General features: G+C 40.9%; 1 protein-coding gene across 1 annotated transcript in view; it reads right to left on the reverse strand.

The window, feature by feature from the left end:
• myo1g (myosin IG) overlaps nt 1-23378 on the reverse strand; it is a 65424-nt gene that overhangs the window by 7250 nt on the left and 34796 nt on the right. The window contains exons 20-21 of the mRNA XM_080864008.1: nt 23255-23368; nt 17177-17334 (exon numbers count right to left, since the gene is read on the reverse strand). Coding sequence (XP_080720134.1) covers nt 17177-17334; nt 23255-23368 — 272 coding nt within the window. The remainder of the gene's footprint in view (nt 1-17176; nt 17335-23254; nt 23369-23378) is intronic.

The raw sequence follows: 23378 nt of genomic DNA on the forward strand, positions 1-23378 counted from the left end.
TCATTTACAGTTGAGCTGCATGTGTGGTGTGGAATAGCCAGTGAGCCTGCTGAAACACAGGGCTTCTGATGCTGTGTGTGCCACTGTAGGAAAATCAGATCAACAACAACACTCCCATGCAGCATAGCTCAGAGGGAGTAATGTGCCAACACAGATAAAAGATGCTTCTAATGTCTTTTTACACAGTTTTCTTTAGAAACAGTTTGTCCTGCTGGAGGACACTGCTCAGTAAACTGAATATTTTATAATATTATCAGAAGCTTCTCTTCACTTTAAACAGAAAATGGGGATCAGTGCCTCCAAGGGACAAGCGGTGACACAGCAACCACGATTAAATCATGACTGATAATTAAAATGTAACTGCTGAACAATAAAAAGATTATCTGTCCCAAGGAGACAGAAGCATGACACACTTGTATGGGATATGCACAGTATGATTAAAACATCACCTGCATTTATGTTTATGAGCCTGTGTGTCTGCACCGCTCTGCCATCAAGACTTGGAGCTGATGAATACATATATCAACTGTTAGTTTCACTAAAACAGACTGGAGAGAAGACCTCAGTCTATACACGCATTGACAGAACTATGACTGGGAAAAAGAGCACATGTCTACGGTGGATGAATATCAGCTATTTTATTATGGCCAAATAAACTGTAACTAATACTATCAAACAAACTTATCGTAGCTGCGCCACCACGACTTATAGTTACAGCTGTGGGTGGATGCAAATCAGCCTGCTTAATAAGATAATCAGCTGAATGGAAGCATCTGATTCAGGACATCCCCCAAACTTCACCACTAACAACAGCTATTTTTTATTCGCATAAGACGAGTAGATCTGAAGTTCATCAAACAGCTTTATGTTAAATAACTTCCTAAAACATTAAATCATAAGTGTGATTTGCATTTTTAGAAAGCTTTGATTTCAATTCACATGCTGACTAGAAACCATGTGCTTGAGAGTCTAAGGAGCTTGGAAAGAAAAGCGTCTGGACTTCTTTGAGTTGCTTGAAGACGTTTCACCTCTCATCCGAGAAGCTTCTTCAGTTCTAAGGGTCAAATGGTGGAGAGTCCCAGATTTAAACCCAGTGGGAGTTTCCCAATCCAATTTTCGGATGAGAGGTGAAACGTCTTCAAGCAACTCAAAGAAGTCCAGACGCTTTTCTTTCCAAGCTCCTTAGACTACGTTGACCTGGATGACTGAGAATTTTCACAGACACCATGTGCTTGAGAGTTTATAGTAGATGGACTGTTTTTTTTAGCCTTACATTAAACTAAAGCACCTTCCACACCATGTGGATTCACTTTTTCTGTTGTGCCTTTAAGGTGGCAGTGTGGGTACTGACAGCTAAATTTATGTCTATACAAAAGAAGTCAACACCTCCATCTGAGGTGATGCAAAACATAACAGATGCCATCAATGTTGCTGTGCTGCGATGGTATCATGGTGACTAGCTGTGACCCTAAAAGATGGATGCAGTCACAAATGAAACTAGACATGACGTGTAAGGCGAGATCTGATGGTGGCTGCATGCTCACTGGCTAATGACTTGTGACTAACTGATCCTTAGCCAATGATCTTAAAAGGTTTACCATACTTTAAGTCTAATGGGGACCATAACTTAAAAATAATGTTCAGTGTTTCAGTGTGACCTGAAATTAATGATTGAGCTCATGAACTTTGCCATAGATATTTATACAGTTTTAAGTGTAAGTGGTTTAGCCCTCTAGAGTCGAATCAAATGACCAATTAAAAACGATGTGGCAGCAAGATACACCATCGCTGAGTCTCCATTTCAACGTATGTTATCGTATGTTACGACAGTGATACTGTGATTTTTAGGATTTGTATTTAGTGTTGTTGTTTTTTGGTTTTCTCGAATGTTTGTTGTGAGGCAACTTCTGAATGTCACAGACGTTGGACAAAGAGCCACCACAGGCAAACTGTGCAAGCTGTCTCCAGGTGGGAACCAGAAGGAGTGATGAACTGTGGAAGTGTCAGACCTGTGACAACTGTAAAGTCAGGTTGTGCAGTTTTTAAAGGTAAATTCAAGTATTCAAAAAAGCCACTTGTGCCTTTGCCCCTATGTGACTGTGCACCACCTTCCATATACTATGACCCCTGTGAGGATTTTTAATTTATCCTCTCCCAATCTGTCATCTGCCCATCTGTCCCTCGTCACCACGACTAATCTTACACTGTGCAGTTTATGTAAAATCTTAATTAACTCAAGAAGTCTCAAACTGTCGAGCTGCAACAACAAAACATAGTATTTTGCTTAAAGAAACCCCAAAAAGTACACAATAAAGGAGGAAATGCAGCGTCTGTTGGTTGTTGCTAATTCTCTGAAGTAAAGAGCTTGTATCAGAGGCCTGTCAGATTAGATAACAAGCAGAGAGAGCGACAACGTCTGCTCCTAATGATCCCACAGACCCTAGACAACATCAGACTGTCAAAACACACAAATTCTCTTGTGCAGCCATAACTTTCACTTTCCGCTTCCACCGCACATAAACACACATGAACACACATAGCCTGCAGATAACACTTGGGTGTGTGAAAGAACAGGCAGAAACCTGCAAAAGAAACAACAGCTTGACACCTGAAGTCATGTAACGGCACCTTCCATCAGACACTGTTAATGAGAACTTTTTGCACTGTGCAAAAGATCAGAAAGGTTTCCTCTTTTTCTTCTTCTCTGGCAATTTCTTTATCTGAATCCTCGGGTTTAGGAAAAACTGGTTCTTGAACTACACAGGTGTGCACAGACTGACCGAGCAGAGCAAAATCTGAGCATGCTCTAAAGGAACTCCAGGTCCAAAGAGGAGACAAAACTGATGAAGGCATGTTGGACGACCAAGATGAGATGCTTTAGTTCGCAGACTGTGAACTATTTATGGGCTACACAAGATGTAGTCTGTCTATGTTCAGCTAATCTGACTGAACTTAAAGTCTCTTGGTTACTTCCTCTCCCACTCTCCTTTTCCTTTGGTCTGTGTGTTTTTATGAAAAAGATTCACAAATAAAATTTTCATGCAAGTGGGAAAAATTTTAGATCACGCAGAAGCATTTTCACAACACTTCTTGCCACCCTGGACATATTTGCATTTAATTGTTTCTTTCCCATTCACTTTGTATCCAGTTGAAGCTGCACAACTGAATACAGTATGAACACTCGGTTGTGATTGGAAACGGGATTAAAGGAGAAGTTTGCCATTTATAAAACCGTGTATTTGGTTCATGATGTTAAAACTGGTCTCATATTGTTGTGAGTTTAGTACATCTGAAAATGTTTAGCTTAGCACAAAGAAACAGAGGGAAACACATCGTGTAAGCAGGGTGATCAAAATAACCTGCAATGCTACCCATAAAAAGGAAAAACCATAGCAAATTTGAATTTCAGCCTCTCAGGCTTTTTATTCAGCTCAAGAGCACTTAAGTACTGTTTTGACCTCTGTACGCAACTCACAATTTCACCACAAATCTCAAGTTTTGCTTCTGTAACTTTGGATTCAAGCCGAGCAGATTTTAATGTTACAGAGCCAAACAGCAATTTTGATTGGCCGAACCCACAGTCCCAGCCAGAAGGCTCAGTTCAAAAGGGTGACCAGAAACATGCTCATTTTGTGCACAGCGAATGCATACTGCTGGATGGCCTGCACTGAAAAGGCAAAGTAACCCAATGGTTTGTTCACACCCTGCCCAGCCTGCTAAAATGTTCATACAAAATGGACAATCGTCAACACGTCAATGAGTTGGAGGAGATCCAGCACACACGCGTGGTCAATGGACTTGTAGTTTATTTTTGTGGCTAGATGCACACAGACATCATCATGTCACCTGTTTTTGGACTGTAGCCATACACAGAACAAAAAACTACCCAAAGACACCTAAAGACATCACACTACAAACACAAGCTCACACGCAGTCAATACGCAAGTAAAGACACTAAACAGGAACTGACATATACAATACTAACCAGAAACCTAACCTCTGAAATATAACATAACCCACAGAGCCTTACACTATGGGGACTGACTTGTTTTGGTGCAAGATGCCAATAGTCTGTAAAACAAAAAAGTGTAAAAACAAGATGCACAGCTAAACCACTTCTTAGTTTGGAGCAGTAAACTTCCTGAAGCTACTCAGATAACAGGCATTCCCTTCAACGCTACATTTTTTGTATAGATCACACACACATTACATAACATCAGTCGGTTACGATTAATTATTTGTCATTACTTAACATGACCCTGTTTGCTGTCTCCCCCTCTTTGCAATCTTCTATCCCATCCATCTTCTTCTCAGAATTTGACACTCTGTCCTCACAATCCTCCAGTTTTCCCCTTGCAGTCTTAATTAGCACTTCCCCAGCTGCCTGGCAACCATCGCTGGGGCAACAGCATCATCTGCAGCCCCCACAGCGGGGACAACGGGGGCTGAGGCCACTCAAGTCTTCGGGTATGGGCAGGCGGGGAGCTGACCATCCTGCAGGGTTCGCTTTAGCGTCATAGCGTTGATCATCACCACCCATCCATTATGATAACCATCAGCATCATCGCTAACAGTGGGCCTATCTTAACTGGCTGCACCCTGCATGGTGAGCCTCAGCAGGGGGGCATTCTGGGAAAAAAAAGTGATTCATACTGTAAGAACAGCAGAGTTGATGCATACAGAGCGACTTCTCCGAATGGATAAAATATGATTTAAGATGCGACGCCAACACTCTGCAGACTTAAAACTGGCTCATGCACATGGCTTGAATCACTGAGTGAAAGGCACTTAAATAATTTTCCTGGTCCTGATTAATTCTCGGGACAACAGACATGTTTCTGAGATAAGAGCAAATCCGTTTAAGAGAGAGTCAATGACGGAGCGCACAAAGCAAGAGCCCAGCGTCTCCTCAAATTGATTATCGATAAGGCGGTCGAACTTTATCAGGGGTTTTTATGCAGCAGGAACATTTGTCACTGGATAGGCAACTCTTAGTCATGCCTGCTACTGAACCCGTACTGGTGCAGATATCTTCAGCTGAGCGACGATAAAACAAACAGCCAATCATGTGCTTTGTTAAAAACATTTCATTTATTACGGTTTAGTAGTTGGCACTAAAGCAACATTGTAGTGAAGAATGAAAATGATTGTGAGGAATCCATTTGTTGCACTCGGAGGAGGATTTGGAGGCAGCACGTGTGCCGTTTGAATCCACAAAGAGGCCTTTTGATGCAGTTTCAAGGTCAGTGGCTCAGTCTGAGTGCACCCAGGAGGCTTTAAAAGTTAAACGAACAGGAGCCAACGTCTTCATAAACCTGCTCCTCCGCTGATGTTGTCTTTGATGTAAATGTGTGAGAAGGCGCTCATTAGGAAAGCATGATGTAGTATTCACTTTGTCTAAATCTTTCACAGCACACTTGATGTTTCGAAAACATCTCACGGCTGTACTGTAGCATCTCCTTCATCTGCATTCATGCCGCTTTCAATTTAATTCAATCCAATACAGTTTGATTTATATAACACTGGCTCACAACAACAGCCATCTCTTCATCATCATAAAGAGCCAACGGTTTCAAAGAAAACCTCAACGAGCAGACTCGGCAACAGAGGGGAGGAAGAATTCACTTTTAACATGTAGAGACCTCTGGCAGAACAAGTGTTAGGGATGCACAGTTGATGGGGGTGACAAGAGAGAGAAGAGGAACAAGGAAGGAACAAGATGTTTTCATGAGAAGCACAAAAGTGAATACAAACAGTGCACATGGACACATTTGCAAACACACTGTGCCCAGCATGCGGATAAATATGCAGGACACAAATCAGACAGGAGTAAAGCAGCAAAAAGCAAGCTTTAAAGGGGGGCGAATAATGTTTTCCCTCATTTTCTTTCTCAGACTTTAAAAAAATATGGTTAATATATTTGCAAGTTATACCAGTGAGTGAGTGAGTTATTTTCCACTCTCTCATCTATATGATTTCATTAGACGTATCTCTTTAAAGTTACTCTTTAATAAAAATACTGGAAAAGAACAGTAAACTTCTACCTTAATAATAAAAGTTGAAACAGAATATTAATATTCCAAGAGGGAAAACTGAACTGTCTTTTCAGAAAAATAGACCAAAACCAAAACAGGAAAACAGGAACACGAGAGGAGCACAGGAGAGACAAGAAGTCAGAGAACATGGGCTGCAAACTCAGGTAGGCAAACAAACAGAAACAAACAGATGTCCTGACAGCAAAGGAGTCAGGGAAGAGAAGGTTATATATACACATGGAGCGGAAAGGGAAATAAAGAACAAAAGAAACAAATCAGGGAGAGACAGCCAATTAAAAAGGGGGCGAAAAACAAAGACTTCAAACTAGCAGAGAAGCAAACCAAGAAATAAATAAGAAACAGGCACAGAAACACAGGGGACACGTGCAAAAGTACAAAATACTAAAACACAAGAGGGGAGCCAAAGAAAAACTTTGAAAGCACATAGTACCAGAACGGCTGTGTTAGGAAGAAATACCTGACAGAACCAGTAGTGCAAATACACAATATGCACTCTAACTGCACTGTGTGAACACCATCAGGTAGTAAACTCAAATACGAGAATTTAGAAACTTTGCCATAAAGTTCTGTGACATCATTATTTTAAGGAGTTTGCTGTACTGGGCCTGTTGTTAAAGGGTATTCGGTCCATTTGGTATACCTGTAGTGAGTCTGTTTGGTCTTGCTGACACTAAGTCAGACTCGTTCCTGCTGGGCTTCACCATGGTAGCCATTTTTTTGACAGAATTTCTTGGTGCAGTCAAAGTGGTGAAAAACAGGCCTAAGTCTTCACATTGTCCCTCTGGCTTCATTGAACATTACCATCTACAGTAGCTCAGGCTAGAGCAGTTTGCAGCTCAGTGTGAAGTAGCAAGAAGGAAAATTAGCACCTCCAAGTCAAAAAGCGCATCCACACTGAAACGACTAGCAGTGATGTGACAACGGGAAACAGCAGAAACTCTGCGACATTCAGTGACTTCAAGTATGAATGGGTAAAACTACTGCTGGTGATCTTAAGTTGCCAAGTTCTGGGTTAAACTTTTCTCAAGTTCAAGGCAAGCGATTGAACTATCAGCAACTACCAGTGAGAATAAACGATGCCACTGACTGAAACATTTCAGCATGGTAATTATATGAGAAGGTTACCTAGGCAACTTGAGCCTGGAATGTCTGCCAGCTACTGACTTCTAGCTACAAAGTGACAGGCGACCAGCGAATTGCTCTTGTGTGGACACACCCTTGACGCCATGGATCTCTGTAGGAGAAAGGTTAAATGTCCACTCGAGTTTGGGAAACAGCTCTTGCCCCAAGTGGAGGAGTTCAAGAATCTCAAGTTCTAAGGTTGTTGTTTGTGAGTGAGGATAGGATGGATTGGTGCAGCGTCTGCAAGGATGAAGAAGCTGTTGTGGTGAAGAGAGTGCTGAGTGTGAAGCAAAGGTATACACTTACACAAGGTCATTACAAAAGGGCCATGGACACAAGTGCAGAAATGAGTTTCCTCTAAAGAGTGTCGGACAAGCATTTAAAAAGGCAAGGAATGGAGTCATTCCGGAGGAGCATCTGGATGAGATCATTGGGGTCTAAACAAGCCGTTTAAACTGGACAGTTAGTAGATTTTAATCTTGTTTTTCACCACATAACCCAGACATTTTACAGTCCTAATTCCTTGTTGTTCCTCAGGTCTAACTCACTGGTCACCCTGTAATTTAAGGCAGGTTCAGACAACGCCTTTACATTTTAAATACGAGTTTGAAGCTGCGTTTGAGTTCAACTTCATTACCCCATGCACAAGGTAACAACAGAGTAAAAACAAAAGGTTTATGGTGATGTTGTAACCCATATTCTGAGCTGTGCCCTGAATGTGAACCCTGCTACAGGTATCCTCTTAAGTCTATACTAAGCAGCAATTTAGCAGAAACACAATAATGTGTGGATGATTACAGCTAAATGATTTCCTGAACATAATGTGATACCAAATGCGTGACTATGCCTGCCTGTAATGAAAGTCACATGGTTTTCCTACACGGTTTGCCAGTGGCTGAAGTGCCATCCAGAAGGGCAAGGGAGAAGGAGAGATATTGTATTACCAACTTCCTGTAACATTAATGCTCTTTGAATTGGCCTTTTGTGAGTCACTCTCTAAAATGGATAAATGAAGCTTTTTCAAAGACATTACAGTCACGTGTTTCATCTGAAGTCTCATCGCATACAGTCTGTCAAACTGGAGAGTCCAAATAAACAACAAATTTGTTGTTGTTGTAAGTCTGTCATGCGCCGCACACACTGCCTGTAGTCAGTGATTTAACTGGCTCTCAGTCTTTTCTGTTGATTTTTTAAATAAGTTTATCCAGATGCTGAACGCAATCATATGAACACTACCAAATATAGTGTCTATTGTTGTGAAAACAAAGGTTAAAACCAATTATTTATATATATATATATATATATATATATATATATATATATATATATATATATATATATGAAATTAAACTTGTAAATTACACTTATTTTCCCTAAAGACAACTCAGACTTATCATAATAACTTTTACATTTATTATTAAAAGTGAACATTTTTGTGCTTAAACATCCATTTTCTGCAGCTTAGCCAGGTTGCGGGTGTAGCATAATTAACAGAGAGAGAAGCCCAGATGTCCCACTTCCTTGCTACCTTTTCCAGCTCTTGTGGGGGAACGCTGAGAAATTGCCAAGCCTGCCAAGACATGTAATCTCTTCAGTGTGTCGCGAGTCTGCCCTGGAATCTATTCCCAGTTGGACTGGGACTGTTCAGTGTGGAGGAGTAGCAGATCTACTTTGAGTCCCCTGGCCTTAAATGACCATATTCCTCAGCCTATCTCTAAGGGAGTGCCCATACACCTTCCAGAGGAAACTCATTTCTGCACTTTTGATTTTATTCTTTCAGTCGCTACCCACAGCTTATGACCACAGGTGATGGTATGAATGCAAATCAACAGCTTCGCTTTCATGACCAGCTCACTCTCCACCACAACAGTTCAGTGTGGTAGCGGCATCACTGCCAAAGCTGCACCAATTGGCAGCATTAACAGTCGAGGGGAGAATGAACCTCCCACTCCCCTCACTTGTGAACAAGACCCTGAGATAATGGCGCTCCTGTGCCTGAAAGCAGCTAATCTGCAAACTGGAGTGAGCACTCCACACTTCTCCAGCTGAGAACCATGACCTTAATGTTGTTTACATTAAAAAAAGGAACAATATGTGTTATTCGTTATGTGAACTTGCAAACAATCTAAAATGACACCCCTGATTTAGACCGTGTGTCTGATCTCTCAAAACGAGCATCTGGTCAAAGCCCAAAAGAGGGACCAAGAATATCCTGGATAATGTATGCCAGTTCTTTCTATAGCTGCTGAACTATAATGTGTGTGGCTGTGCCATGTGATTTTGTGCACATGGGATGAATCATTCACACTTGCGCTGGTGGAAGTCAACCACACACTGCACATGTCAACAAGGCGTTTTGACCAACTTTAAATAGCAGTGCGACTGAGGCTGGATTTTGTGGCTAAATGAAGAAAATCAGTGAAGCACATGACCTGCCAGCTCTGTGGGAACTGAGAAGGAAATAGGTCAGAGTTTATATACATTATTTACACCCGTCTGGGTTAAAAGCTGCTCCTGCAGTTACTTTGCATTTGATCAAAACTCCAATAACAAGTCAAAACAAGAACCTGATCAGAAGCTGCAGGTTTGGAAAAATCTTAAGAGACAAAAAAATTAGGGACAAAAACATAAAAGAGGGGACGAGATGACCGAGGAGAGTTGGAGCACAAGATGCAGCTCCTGTTGCTCCAGCCAGCAGGACCGACTGTGAGACGAGCACATTGAGGACAGCCACTGAGGGAGAAAAAAAAAGGGGAGGCAGAGAAACAGGGGAGGCTATTTCAGGACTTGGATGACGCCTTTCACGACCTAAAAACTGAATTTAGAAATGAGAGGGCTGATTTCTCTCACACCTAGAATAACTGGCAAACTGTTGATGTCCAGCGAGGTCAAACAAGTCCTCGAGTCCATCATTAGCAGGTGAGCATGTGTGTCTATGTGATTCTCTTTGATCTGGGCATTAACGCCTAATCACAAGTCCTCTCACATATACTTTAGGGTTAATGAACTTGCACATTATTCTTGCTAAGCTGTAAAGGGATGGGTGACCCAGAAGATTGCTATTAATGCAACATCGTTCCAGGTCTTTCCATATTCATAAATGAAACTGCTGATGTGGAGACGAGTGGAGAAAATGCTGGAGAAGAGTCTGGAAGGAGCAGACTGAGGAAATGAAAACAAATAAGAGTTAGAGGAGGAGAGTGCAAGTGAGGAAACTAGATCTTAACACTTTGTGGACTCCACAAATCATTCAAGCATAGGTTTACTTACAGTTACAAAGTTTAAGACTTTCATTACATAGGTAGTGAAGACTTTAAATTAAGGTGGGCTATAAAGATTAGTGCAATAAATTGAGCATCTATATATATTAAATATGATAAAAAAATCTCCCTTCTGTTCCTGAGTTACTGTGCTATATAAACACCAGAAATATGGAAAGTCAATGTGAAGTTGACCTTTGACCTTTTTAATGTAAAATGCCATCATTTCATTATTATATGGTAAAACATTAACATAGACATTTATAGTCTGCTAGATCACAGAGACCTCTAACCTCCAGACTGTAACCTACCAATAAGGAGGTTAGAGTGATATAACAATTGGAAAGTTGGAGGTCGGTGTGAGTGTGCACATGAATATTAGGCAAGGTGCTTAAGTTTAGAAAAAAGGACTTGCATTGTTTGTGTGTAATTGGGTGAATGAGGCTTGTAACTGGGCTTTGAGTACGCAGAGTAAGGTGGAGTAAACTCATCTTTTAGTTCAAGACGTTGTGCAACATGAAGTTAAATCCCCTTCAAGTCTTCTAGACAAATCATTTATCAAGAATGGGGCAGTCATGTGGTCACTGTGACGTTCACCAGTTCATCCTTGAGTTCCAGCGAGTGTTAGTGTTAAATATGAAAACAGTATCTGTTTCACAAGATGGGATTGATGAGTAACCTGAAAACAAAAAGCTACAGGCGACATGAAGCAACGCAGCAATTTGGAGCTGAACTGACATGTTGTTCAACCGCATCAGAAAATAAACGGGTGATCTTAGATTGTTGAGTAATATCTGGAATATAACATCTTACCAAACTAAATCCAGTAATTAGACCAACGTTACGAAAACAAATATGTCATTAAAGAAAAGAAACGTGGTCATTTCCTGCACACTCGTGCTACAATAATCTGACTCCTGTGGAAGGAAAGAAGGAAAACAGAGTAAATTTTAAGGAGTAGAGGAATAAAAATAACTTTCTTTAAATGTGACAGTCAAGTGCATACTAAGCTCAGGGCAGGTATCGATCTATTGATGCTGTACTGCTGCACACAGCATCCACTTAAACAGGCTAATGCAAAGCTAGCAATGAAGAACCTCTGACCCAGAGAGATAGTAAAGCTGAGTATATCGGTCAAAGTTAAAGTTAGCATTATTGTCAAAAACCATATGTACAGATGATGCACAGAAACACTAAACAACTAAAAAATAAAAAGATACAACTTTAATAAAAGCCTTATATACAACACAACACAACACAGTACAATACAGTCTTCTATACACAATCCAGCAATGCAACCAAAACCAGTCAGGCAGTCAGCTTTCTGCAATAAAGTAAAAATCTTGTGTATGTCCTTTATGACAGTGTTTCTCAACCAATGTGTCGTTAGAAATGATCAGGTGTGCCGTGGTTCCACCTGATTAGTACTCTAAGCGACCAGCGTAATGGGCAGAACAATTATATTCTCTTCCACTAGAGGGCAGTACAGCTACCTGCTCTAATTAAATGGGTTGCCAACTGCCAGTAAAACCGAAGAAGACGAAGAAGTGTGAGATGAAAAGAAAAAGTAGCCAATCTGACCTGGGTCCTGGAGAAAATCCCGACCCAGATGAAGGCCCTAGCATGAGTAGTGGTCAGAAGAAAGCAAAAAACGTATACCGGGGACAAACTGAGCCAATTCCGCTGTACCTGGTGTGCGGGGAAAAAATGACCAATATGCTTTTTGAGACATTTTTGTTTAGTGGTGTGTGATTTTTCGAATTTTACTCAACACTGACCTGTGTGTTATTTAAGGATACAAAAGGCACCTAACTCAAGGGATAAACCATTGTTGTTTCTACACATAACACACAACTTATCACTGAACCAATTTTAGACACTTTATTACGAGGAACTTGTTGCAAAAACGCATCTCACCATGTCTTTAGCTCAGTCTAAAAGAATGCCAAAGGTAACACAGTTTGACAGGTGTAAAATTGTATTTTTACACAAACAAGGTCATCCCCAAAGAGCTTTTAGCCAAAAACTTGGCATAGCTCAACAAATCGTAATTAGAAATGTAGACATGTGGAGGACAAAAGAAGAAATGGCAGCACTAAAAAACAAAAAAAGTATCTGAAAGTCAGCCAGCAAAAACCTGACGTAGTACCTGAGAGATGAATCTGGCCCTTCAGTTATTCCATCTGCTGTTTGAAGTCTCATTAGTAATGGTCTCAGTGGAAGAATGGCTGTCAAGAAGCCACCCCACTCACCTACCTATTTCCCACCAAAATATAAAGGAATGAGTGGTAGCTCAAGACTATAGTTAATAAGTTGTACATGATGTCAGGGTGGGTTTTGGACCAAACCAGTTTGATCGAGCGATTAAAGTTCATTTTATCTTACATAAAATAAGTATTGATATATTTAATATATACAGACAATAAACAATGTTCCTCTATAAGAGGAACAATAAACTCAACTTCTGGGCTAAGTGAGCCAGAGTTGTATTTTTGTATTTTATATCCTTCATATCGAAATCAATCCACAGACTGAGAGTTTTACAATTGGTTCTGTTAAAGTCAGTTCAAAACTGTCAATTTAAAGCATCTAATATGTGAAAAGTTGCATGAAGGATGTTAACAAACTGCACATTTTGTACAAACTTCTATTTATTCTGCAAGGAGTCTGTGGCCGTGATCAATAAGATTATAAACCCCCAAATTGCCTTTTAAGTAAAAATCCTCCTAAATCTTTTGAGGCAGGAGCAGATCATACCCTAAATCCTGCCTTTAGCTCACTCATACTCCCCCAGCTGTCCCAGCAGATGGTCCAACCCCCTGAATAAAAAACACATAGAAACACACACATACACAGTATTTCTCTCTTAGTAAACAGACACACTCAACACACACACACAAACAGCTCATTCACACTGACAGCTCTGACCCAGGTGACAGGAAGAGAAAGCAGGAGAGAATCAGGGATGAGAGGATGGGGTTATGTACAGGAAAGGAGAGAGTGAAAGAGCGCAGTCCTCTGAGGGAATGAGAATCGGATGTGACATGACAGCAAACCAGACAGCTTGTCTTTGCCATCCTCACCGACAACACAGAGCGGCTTTGAAGTCAGATTTTACCTTGCGCCTTTAACGCTGACTTTTCTGACCCAGTTTTGTACAACTCACTGTGTCACTGCAAACTCTCTCAGCTGTGAACACCGGCAGCCTCACAGATCTACTCACTTACTCTGAAGAGACGAGGAAAAGCAGCAGGAGTCACAATCACTCCATTGACTGTTTCCTCCTCTGACCGTTCTCCCCACCAAACATAAAAACTAAAATGACGTGCGCGTGACTCTCAGAGTCTGGCATCCCATTTCCTGACAGAAGGAAGCACAAGAGGAGTGTGTCTGTGTGTTGTCATCCTCACCCCCCTCTCGCACATGCTCGCACACTTGCACATCTCACCCCTGACTTTGTCTCATGAGTCTCCTTTTGATGAGTAGCCTAGCTGAGGTCGCGCCCCCTTCCATTCACCGCAGATGGTGGCACAATAACAGGCGGAGAGCTGAAACAGACTCCCCCTGAGACGCCTGCCGCACCCCGACACAGAGCCACGCAGCTGCCGCAGGGACCCTGGTGATATAGATACCCATACACCCCCCCCTGAAAAAACCCAGACCAAAAGTCTAAGACTCGTAAAATCCACAAAAGCCTCACCGGGGATCTGGGATCAGGAAGCTGAACATACACACAGAGAGACTCATAAAAGTGGGAGCACACAGAAACACATGCACCCTGGAGCGACTGCTGTCTCGCCGGATTCTGAGCTGAGAGCAAAAACAAAACGACGGACAGGACAGAAGAAATAAAAAACATGTTGATGTGAGTCAGCTGATGGCTCAGTCTACACTTCATCTGCACTCAGTGATTCCAGAAATCACATCACAACTTCATAAGTCGTACCTATAAGAATGCAAAGTCTGTGATGAATTTTACAAAAAGGGAAACGAATTCAGATATGAGCTCCACTGTTTATGTCTTTATTTTTGTAAAATTCTCTCAGCATGAAGCTGGCAGGATTTGCAGGAGATCGATCGCTGCAGACTGGGTGAGGACTCCGAGGGCAGTACTTACGACAACACGGCCGCACTTAAACACACACCCGCCCACGCGCGCACAACCAAAACAGTCTGCTGTGTGTGAAAACTCGTGGGCCGTGCCATTCAAATGGAGTCTGGCAGAGATGAATGCGGGTGGATGTGAATCAGGTTTATAAACAGCAACGAAAAATCGGAATCCGAGTGATAAATGTGATAAATGTCAGCGTGACTGATTCATTTCACGGTAGTTATTCAGAGCAGGACACAGACAGCGACAACTATGACAGTGATAAATGCCAAGGATATGATTTACGTAATTTTTATGCAGCGTTAATAGAGTTCGTTGTAACCGAGACGTTTGGCGGGCAACAATGGGGCTAAAGCCGTGTCGTTTCTTCATGTGACACCGAGGCCTGGAAAGCGGCAGGTTTTCATTTTGAACAATCACTTCGCCGGCTCATCTCGCTGATTAATTCATTAAAAGTTTTATGAAGAATGTTTTATTCTAATTAAAACCTATGTCAAAGATGTGAATTATCAGCATGAGAAAACAAATTTGTTTCTGAATTTGCGGATGATCTCTTTGAGAATGATGACCACTCTGTGCACCCTGTTACGCATGCCCCAGTGGGCCGACACATCCGCCATCTGGTTAGTGTTTTCTTGCATCCTCATTAACCTGCTCTCTTCTCTGCTTCACTTCTAGTGCTGATTGTCTGCGGAGGCACACCTGCTGAGCCTCGCCTCTCCTCCATCAGCATCGGTATTCCTCAGATGCTTTTTGAAGTTTCACTTATTATTAGATGAGTTGGGAGTTGCTGCCTGCCTCTCTTATTTGTGTTCAACACTTGCAAGTAAATTTTCTTTTGTAGAAATAAACGTTTCCTGAAAGGCAGCAGTGTTGTGGCATCTCTTTTGAGCCATGAACCCCTTCAGTTAGTGCAGGGGCAGGCAGCATTTCTCCCTAGAGAGCCATACTGACTTCAATAAAGTAAGCAAAGAGCCAGACATTGGATAACTCAATCGAAACCAGGTTATATTTAACATCTTGCCAGTTGTCTGAAATATACCACTGCATAGATCACTGATGAAACAGATTGCTCTGAAATTGAGTTAAACAGCGGTACAGACTTCCTGCAATCATTGGTCTTCAGATTCCTGTGCATGGTGCTGCCTCTGATCGACTGGCTGATTCATGGGTGTTGTTTTCCTGTTTGCTATGTCTGGCCCAAAGGCTATATTTTACCCTTGTGAGTTTATAATTTCTTAAAGTAAACCCATTATGCTCATTTCAAGCTCCATATTTTTATCCCTTGATTCTACTAAAGATGCTTTGTATTAGGGCTGCACAATTAATCGTTAGAAAATTGCGATCTCAATTCATACTTATGTGCGATCTCATTTCGAAATGACAACGATTTAAAAAAAAAAAAAATTACAATTGTACTGCATTTTGTTCCGGGACTTAAGCTGCATGAAAACAAGCGCTCACTCTTCCTGCTCAACAAATGACAAGGGCGGAGGCTTATACCACGTGATACAGAAGTCAGCTGGCAGGGAAAAAACAACGGAGAGCACGTGAGAGATGACGAAGCTGTAAAGGCCAAGAAAGTGTCAGGAGAAAATCCGTCCCGATCAACCACCCATACATCAATAACGGGAACCTTATACAGCGCTTCCCTATACCCGTCGAACTCCCGCAGGCACAAAGAAATTACGGAGGCTATCACTTATCACCTGACCAAAGATATTTATATTGGAAAAGAAAATCGTGAGAGAATCGTGATCTCAATTCTAAGCAAAAAAATCGTGATTCTCATTTTATGCAAAATTGTACAGCCCTACTTTGCATGATTCAGAAGTTCAGTATAATGCTTATTTATCTTATGCAGGGTTGTTGTTGTTGGTCTTGTTGTAGCCCCTGAGTTTATCTACTGTCTAAAACAAGTTGTTTCAATGCCTCTCCTTTTATCCAACTTTTTGGCTGATTGGCTGCCCCTTGCAAATAGAAAGTTAAAACAGCGGGTGGGAGGGGCTGAGAGTCAGAGATGTATGTACGATGACCATAACTTGATATCTGCTCTCAGTGACATCATAAAGAGCCAAGAGAATAAAAAAAAAAAAAAACTGAACCAGAGCATTTGAAGCAGTTTTTTGCTGACAGGGATTACTTGTACATACACTTACCTCATTATCATCATTGTATCAACTGTAATGTATCATCATTATTATAACAGCATATTTATACTAGAAATTCTGGCTGAAATTATTTTCTGCCAGAAGTTGTTTGACTTGTGCCTGTTCATAGGATAACCCACAGTCAGGTTAGGAACCATTGCTCCGGGAGAAAATCCCCCACAGATGTTAAATAAGTATATGTTGATGTAAGGTAATGTAATCGCACATAGCTGTAGAGAACAAAGAATCAGATTTCAAACTGAATAATCCATTTTAAGATACCATGACCGAGGCCACAGCACTTGGCCGTTTATTATCATTTCAGTCATCTTTAGGAGCAAATACTTGCATTGCAATTATCTGCAGGCTAGTATTGAGTACTTTTACCCTGAAGGTAATGTGCATTACAGGCTGACAACATAAGTATAAATGAGTGCGGGATAAAAGACAAAGAAAAAAAAAATCTCTGTAACTGACCGTGTGAAGTGGTCCACAATCGCTCCCACCAGTTCACCCACTCTGTCCTGGTTGGGGCACAACTCGCCTCGCTGCAGGCACAGCAGGACGTCATCCTGGGAGGACGTGTGTAACGCCACCATCTGGTCGACCCCGGTGGTCACGCTCACTCCGGTAAACTGCGGAGAAAGAACACGTTAAAGAAAGATCTCAGCCAGATCCAAGCTTGAGCTCATGCTTTGTATGACTTTTTCATGTAATATAAGATAAGATAAGATAAGATAAGATAAGATAAGATAAGATAAGCTTTATTAGTCCCACACGTGGGAAATTTGTTTTGTCACAGCAGGAAGTGGACAGTGCAAAAGTTATGAGGCAAAAATTAGAATACAATAAGAATAAATACAGTACACAACTGTACAGAATAGAATAAAATAAAATACTATATACAGTAGAATAAAATAAAATAAATATACAATAAGATAAAAATAGAATACAAATACAAATACTATATACAACTGAGTAAAAATACAATGATGACAGAAAGGATTATTGCACTTAGTATTATTGCATATGTATGGATGTGTGTGCTTGATCAGTTAAAGTCTTTATTATGGAGTCTGACAGCAGTGGGGAGGAAAGACCTGCGAAATCTCTCCGTCCCACACCGTGGGTGCCGCAGTCTCCCACTGAAGGAGCTGCTCAGTGCTGTCACAGTCTGCTGCATGGTGTGATACACTGACAGATAAATAGTCTTTAGTGAGGGTCTTATTAATAAATGAATACATAGATTTTAATAATTTTGGTGCTTTCACTGATAAATTGCTTGTTATTTTTTCTGATTATGGCGGCATTGGAACTCCATACCCTTTACCTCCAAAGGAGTATTTCATAAACGCTGCAATGCTATTTTTATTTTAGCAAAAGACCAAAGGTGAGAATTCTCCTTCCTCTAAAGCCTCATGCATGACCTGCCTATAGGCTGAGTGACCTTTAATATTCATCGACACAGATTGCAGCATTGGGGATTCATTTGTATAAAATTGTCAGGGATTATCACATCAATGTACAAAACCTGTGAGTTTAATACAGTACAGCGCAGCATATCTTGGATCAAAAAAATTCAATGCCATAAATGAAGCCAGCGGATTATTTCTGCTCAGAATATGTAAGCTGGAGGTGCACGTGTGTGGGTGCAGTGAAGGGGAAGTCATGAGCTGTGACCCAGTTGGAATTAATGTACTGATTTACCGCAACGGAGGGAGAGGAAGGCGGCAGGGTGCAAATGAAAGAAGGACTATGAGAGACCCATATAGGTCAAAGACAAAACCAGAGGAGACATGCAAACAGAGAAAGTGTCATGGGTTTTTAGAAAGCAAATGGAAGGACAGAGTGGACTAAGCCTCTTACGGCCTCCAGCCATACAGGTTAATCCAGCAGGGACGACAATGTGCAGGATGTCCCAGCACCGACAAACGCTGGTTAAACCTGCCCTTCAGTGAAGGGGAAGCTGCACAGCTGATCTAGCAGCGTGATACTTTTTACTGTGTTCCAAACATATTTTATAAATTACATTACTTTACTTTGTTCTATTGTATCTGCAGCTCTTCTGTTTGCAGTGGCAGTGCTTAAATTACAGCTCTAAAATAACACAAGATGGATTTGATATGAGGCTCATTTATGATCTTTTCAGTTAATCGTTTACTTCAGTCTTTAAAGTTTCACTAAATAGACAAACAAACTTTGGCTGCACAGTACAAGACCATATCTTTTAGGTGCTCACTCTGTCAACCCAACAAAAAAAATCTAAAAATATCCAATTTATAATTACAATATAAACGTCACAAATTTAAGAAATGCAACTGCCCTGCATTAGACATTAGGGGCTGTTTTAAGTTTTTATACTTTGCCTTGATTATCTGCTTTATTCTTATGATTAAGGTTTAAACTGGAACATAATCTAGGGGTGTCAAACATAAGGCCTGTGGGCCAGAATTGACCTGGCAAAGACCCCAATCCAGCCTGCTGGATGGCTTTGGAAAATGTGAAGGAGGGCAGGAATTTTGAACTTTTAAGTCTTTCTTTGCTAGTTTTACAGCTTTTCCTTCCCATAAAAATTTCCCTCATTCACAAGTAATAAAATGATAGATATCTGTCATTTTACACATTTCTCCTTACAATTGAAGCTCAAAGACTCATGCTGACTGATTTCTTTCATTTACAACAGCAGCATTTCTTTACCATGTAGGAAAACTGAGAAATAATGTTGAATATTGCACTTTTTTTGTCTTATCTCCTTGATTAAATCTGTAGTTAAACTTTTTACACCAACAGAAATTGGAGTTTTACGGGTTCAGCCCACAGAAAATCAAAGCGGGCTGCGTGTGGCCTGCAGTATAAAATGAGTTTGAGGTCCCTGACCTATGAGAAGACTTCATGGTAGATAAATCGAACCTAAATTCAATCAAGACTGACTCAAAAGAGAGATAATACAAAAAAGCAAGACATGTCCCCCAATAAATTGTAAATTAGTATCTATGGGAGACTTCTATACCTCAAAGATCACGCTCTTTCCTGTTTTATTTTGAAATCACTGCTCCTTGTGTATTCCTTTCATTTTTATTTCTTCCTTTTCCTTGTCCCCCCTCATTGGTCATCGTCTGCTCCACCTTGATTAATCCCACTTGTTCACTATTTGCCAATAGCTCACCTGCAGTATATAAACTCGCCATCTCCTCTGTTGCTGTGAGATTGTGTTGTTGTGTAAAGTTTTCCAGTGTTCCTATTGTTTTTAGTATTCCTTCCTAGCAGTCTTTTAATTTCACTTTGATTTCTACTTTGAACATTTGACTGTTCTAAATAAAAGGAGCATTTTTCACATAGTTTATCTTATAAACAAATCAAAAGTTTAATGACTGGAAATACTCCAGTGTGAGAAACGTCCATTAACTTTCTATCAGTTATTTAAATGACTAAATGTTTTAACAGTAACTATTTAAGCTTACAATATGTTTATGCAAAGTGAATGCTTAGTTTTTAATTTTGTCAACATTTTTTGAAGACTGAGTAAACATAAGCGCCAGTTAAAGTCAGGTTTTCTGAATTTGACCAGTCAGAGGTACAGAGCTCGTGTTTTGCTTCAGGTTTTGACCTCAGCTGTGACCTGGGTGAGAGTCAGAGATGCACTGCTTCTTTAATGCTGTATTCTGAGTTTCTGACCTGGATAAGACTCATATTCCTCATTCTGAGCACCAGAGTCTAATGGCACCAGTTATCTTTAGCCGCTCCGCTGCTGCATAATGATAGTTTTTAACCCTCTGGCATGCAAGCGCTCTCTCTCTCCACCTCTCTTCTATCACTGCTGGACGTCCAGCTGTGCTGACTCATTACATCTCACGAAGGTGTTCTCAGTGAAAGCTATTTTGCATTCAGTACCTGAGTCACCTCAAAGTCTGATGGCACTTGGCAATCTCCAACTTTTGTTGGAATCCATCTTAATCTCAGATTCCTCAGTGAGGAACTGGGTAAAAAATGGGATGGAAATATCATAAACTAGACAAACTATTACATACATCTCAATTTTTTAGTTCAGTTTAAGAAGTTTTTCTGGCCAAAAAAGAAGGTGTGCTACTAGCTATTACAAAACACACACAGCCACTTTATTAGGTACAACAGTTAAACTGCTCATTAAGTCACTAATCAGCTGATCACATGGTGGAAGCGCCATGCATTTAAAGATGCAGACACTGTAAAGACAATTACATACATTTAATTCTCTTAAATATATGTAATATGTATGAGAGAGCAAAGACATTAAGCTGCTTGGTCAACAGTTCTAGAGTTGGTCTCCTCCAATCTTGACTGCATGCTTACAGCCCTGCTTTAAGACGCCTTAAGTCTGTGTGGTGATAAAAACATACTTTTACCCGAGACAGAGGTAAATGCCAAATGTCCAAGAAGGTTTTTCTAGCATTAAATGCACCATCACAGTACCATAGAGGCTAAATGCCTCTACCTGAAACAATACCACCCCCCCCCCTTTTTTTTTTAGATATAAAAAGAGACCCAGTGTTCCACATGTTCAATTCTTTAGTCAACCCTTCACTTTCTGTATGTTTTCCCAACACCAAGGTTCATGCATCAAGCTGTAGAAGAAAATTATGATTTCTGTTATTTCAAGAGAACTTCAGCCTCTTGCCCTGCAGAGCCAGCAGCCCTTTGAGATTCCTGATCCAGTTTCTCAGCTGAGGTTTGCCCCATATGGCAGAAAATCTAAAGCTAAGCTTGGCAGCTGCCTCCCAAGCATGACCACGGCGTCACATGTTGACAACAAAACCTAACGTACACACACAAACACGCACACAAACACTGACTGACTGATCAACAACCTCACAATTCTTAAAGGTCATCAGCCCTGAGACCCAAAGGAAGACAGTGTTCTCTCAGTGTGAGTCCTCTTATTGCTCTTGTACTTGTTGATGGATGGCTGTGACCTGGGTCAAACAGGACGGAAGATGAGTAGGTGTGTGTGTGTTTGTGTTTGTGCGTGTACACAACTGAGGGGACAGAGTAAGAAATAAAGAGCAGCCAGAATAAAGCACAAAAAGTCTGACCACATTCATAACAGCTGTTATTTTTGTATTTGTACCACACTTTAAGGACAAAACCTTTTATAAACCTCTGTGATTTGTCTTGGTTTTGTTCTGTGCTTTGTTCTTCAGGAGCTAACAGGAGACTAACTAACGGCATGAGCTACACCTGGGTCCAGTGAGCTTGGCTGAAAAAGCATGTTTTTGCAGTAGTTGTGTCTCCCTTGCTTTCTGTCCTCATTTTGACATCAGCCTTCTGATTTGTACTTGCTTATGGGCGGCATGATTTCTGGACTTATTTATTGCCGCGCATTTTACTGACTTGCTGAACACAAGTACAATAATGTTTCTTCAGTGCTTTCATGTATGCTGTAATGTTCCACTTAAGTGATATTTGGATGGTTACAGTTCCTGACTTGGGAATCTACTTTTTATGTGCCTTTACATAATAATGTGAAATCTTGGTCATTTTCATGCTAATATCAAAATGTTCTGTCTAGTCAAGGCTCCTCCAGCTGGAAGGCCACAGTTACAATCCATCAATCCATTTTAAAAACTGTTTATCTAGTTCACATCTGCAAGGGTGCTGGAGTGATCTGTCACAGGCCACGAGGCCTTGACACCTGTGGCAAATTACAATCCCCAATTACCCTAACACAGGAGCGTCCAACTCTCAGCCTCAAGGGCTGGTATCCTGCAGGTTTTAGATGTGTCTTTCAACACATTTGATTTAAATGGTTAAATTACCTCCTCAACATGTCTTGAAGTTCTCCAGAGGCCTGGTAATGAACTAATCATTTGATTCAGGTGTGTTGACCGAGGGTAATGTCTAAAACCTGCAGGACACCGAACCTTGAGGCCTGGAGTTGGAGACCCTTGCCCTAACGTGCATGTCTTTGGACTACAGGAGGAAGTAACGAGAGAGAAGGGAGAGAACATGATGGCCTGTGGATTCAAACCAGTGCAGCAATGAGCCGTCCAGTTACAATTAATTCTCAGCCACAAACATTATATGCAATATATGTGTTTGTACTATTTATCAGAAATGTATTATGATGAATAACTCTGCAAATTCTGCACCAAAAGAGTTGAGCAGACATTCAGTCACTCTGAGACCACATGAAAGCACAAAATAAGTATAAGGACAGTAAAGTGAATTTAGTACTGACTGAAGCAATTAATGAAAAATGAAAGTATTTATTATTGTATTAAAAACTGTAAAATCATCATATGGTCTTATGGTAAAAAGTCAATGCCTGCAACTATGAGCATTGTTGGGGACACTATGTTTAATCAGTCTGGGGTTTAAGGGTGAGAGTTATAATGTAATCAGGCTGTGGAAATGAGTAACATATGCTCAGATCCCAACAGGATACATTTGCAATGCTGGAAATATTGGATAAAGACAGCAGGAGTGAAGATAAGAGAAGGGATTTAGAAGGGAAGCTAGCAAATGAGTCTGTGTGTGAGCTTGCATTCAGAGTGTATGCTCTCCCACGTGAGTACTTACTGAGTCTAAAGGAAGCTTCTTCAGAACCTTATACTGTTTCTTTGGCTCTAATTTGTAGATGTACTTGTCTGTGATGAGCAGGCCTCGGTCTGTGCTCTTGTTGAACCTGTTCACCTGAGAGAGC

This window comes from Rhamphochromis sp. 'chilingali', assembly GCF_963969265.1.
Source record: "Rhamphochromis sp. 'chilingali' genome assembly, chromosome: 17".
Taxonomy (NCBI): domain Eukaryota; kingdom Metazoa; phylum Chordata; class Actinopteri; order Cichliformes; family Cichlidae; genus Rhamphochromis; species Rhamphochromis sp. 'chilingali'.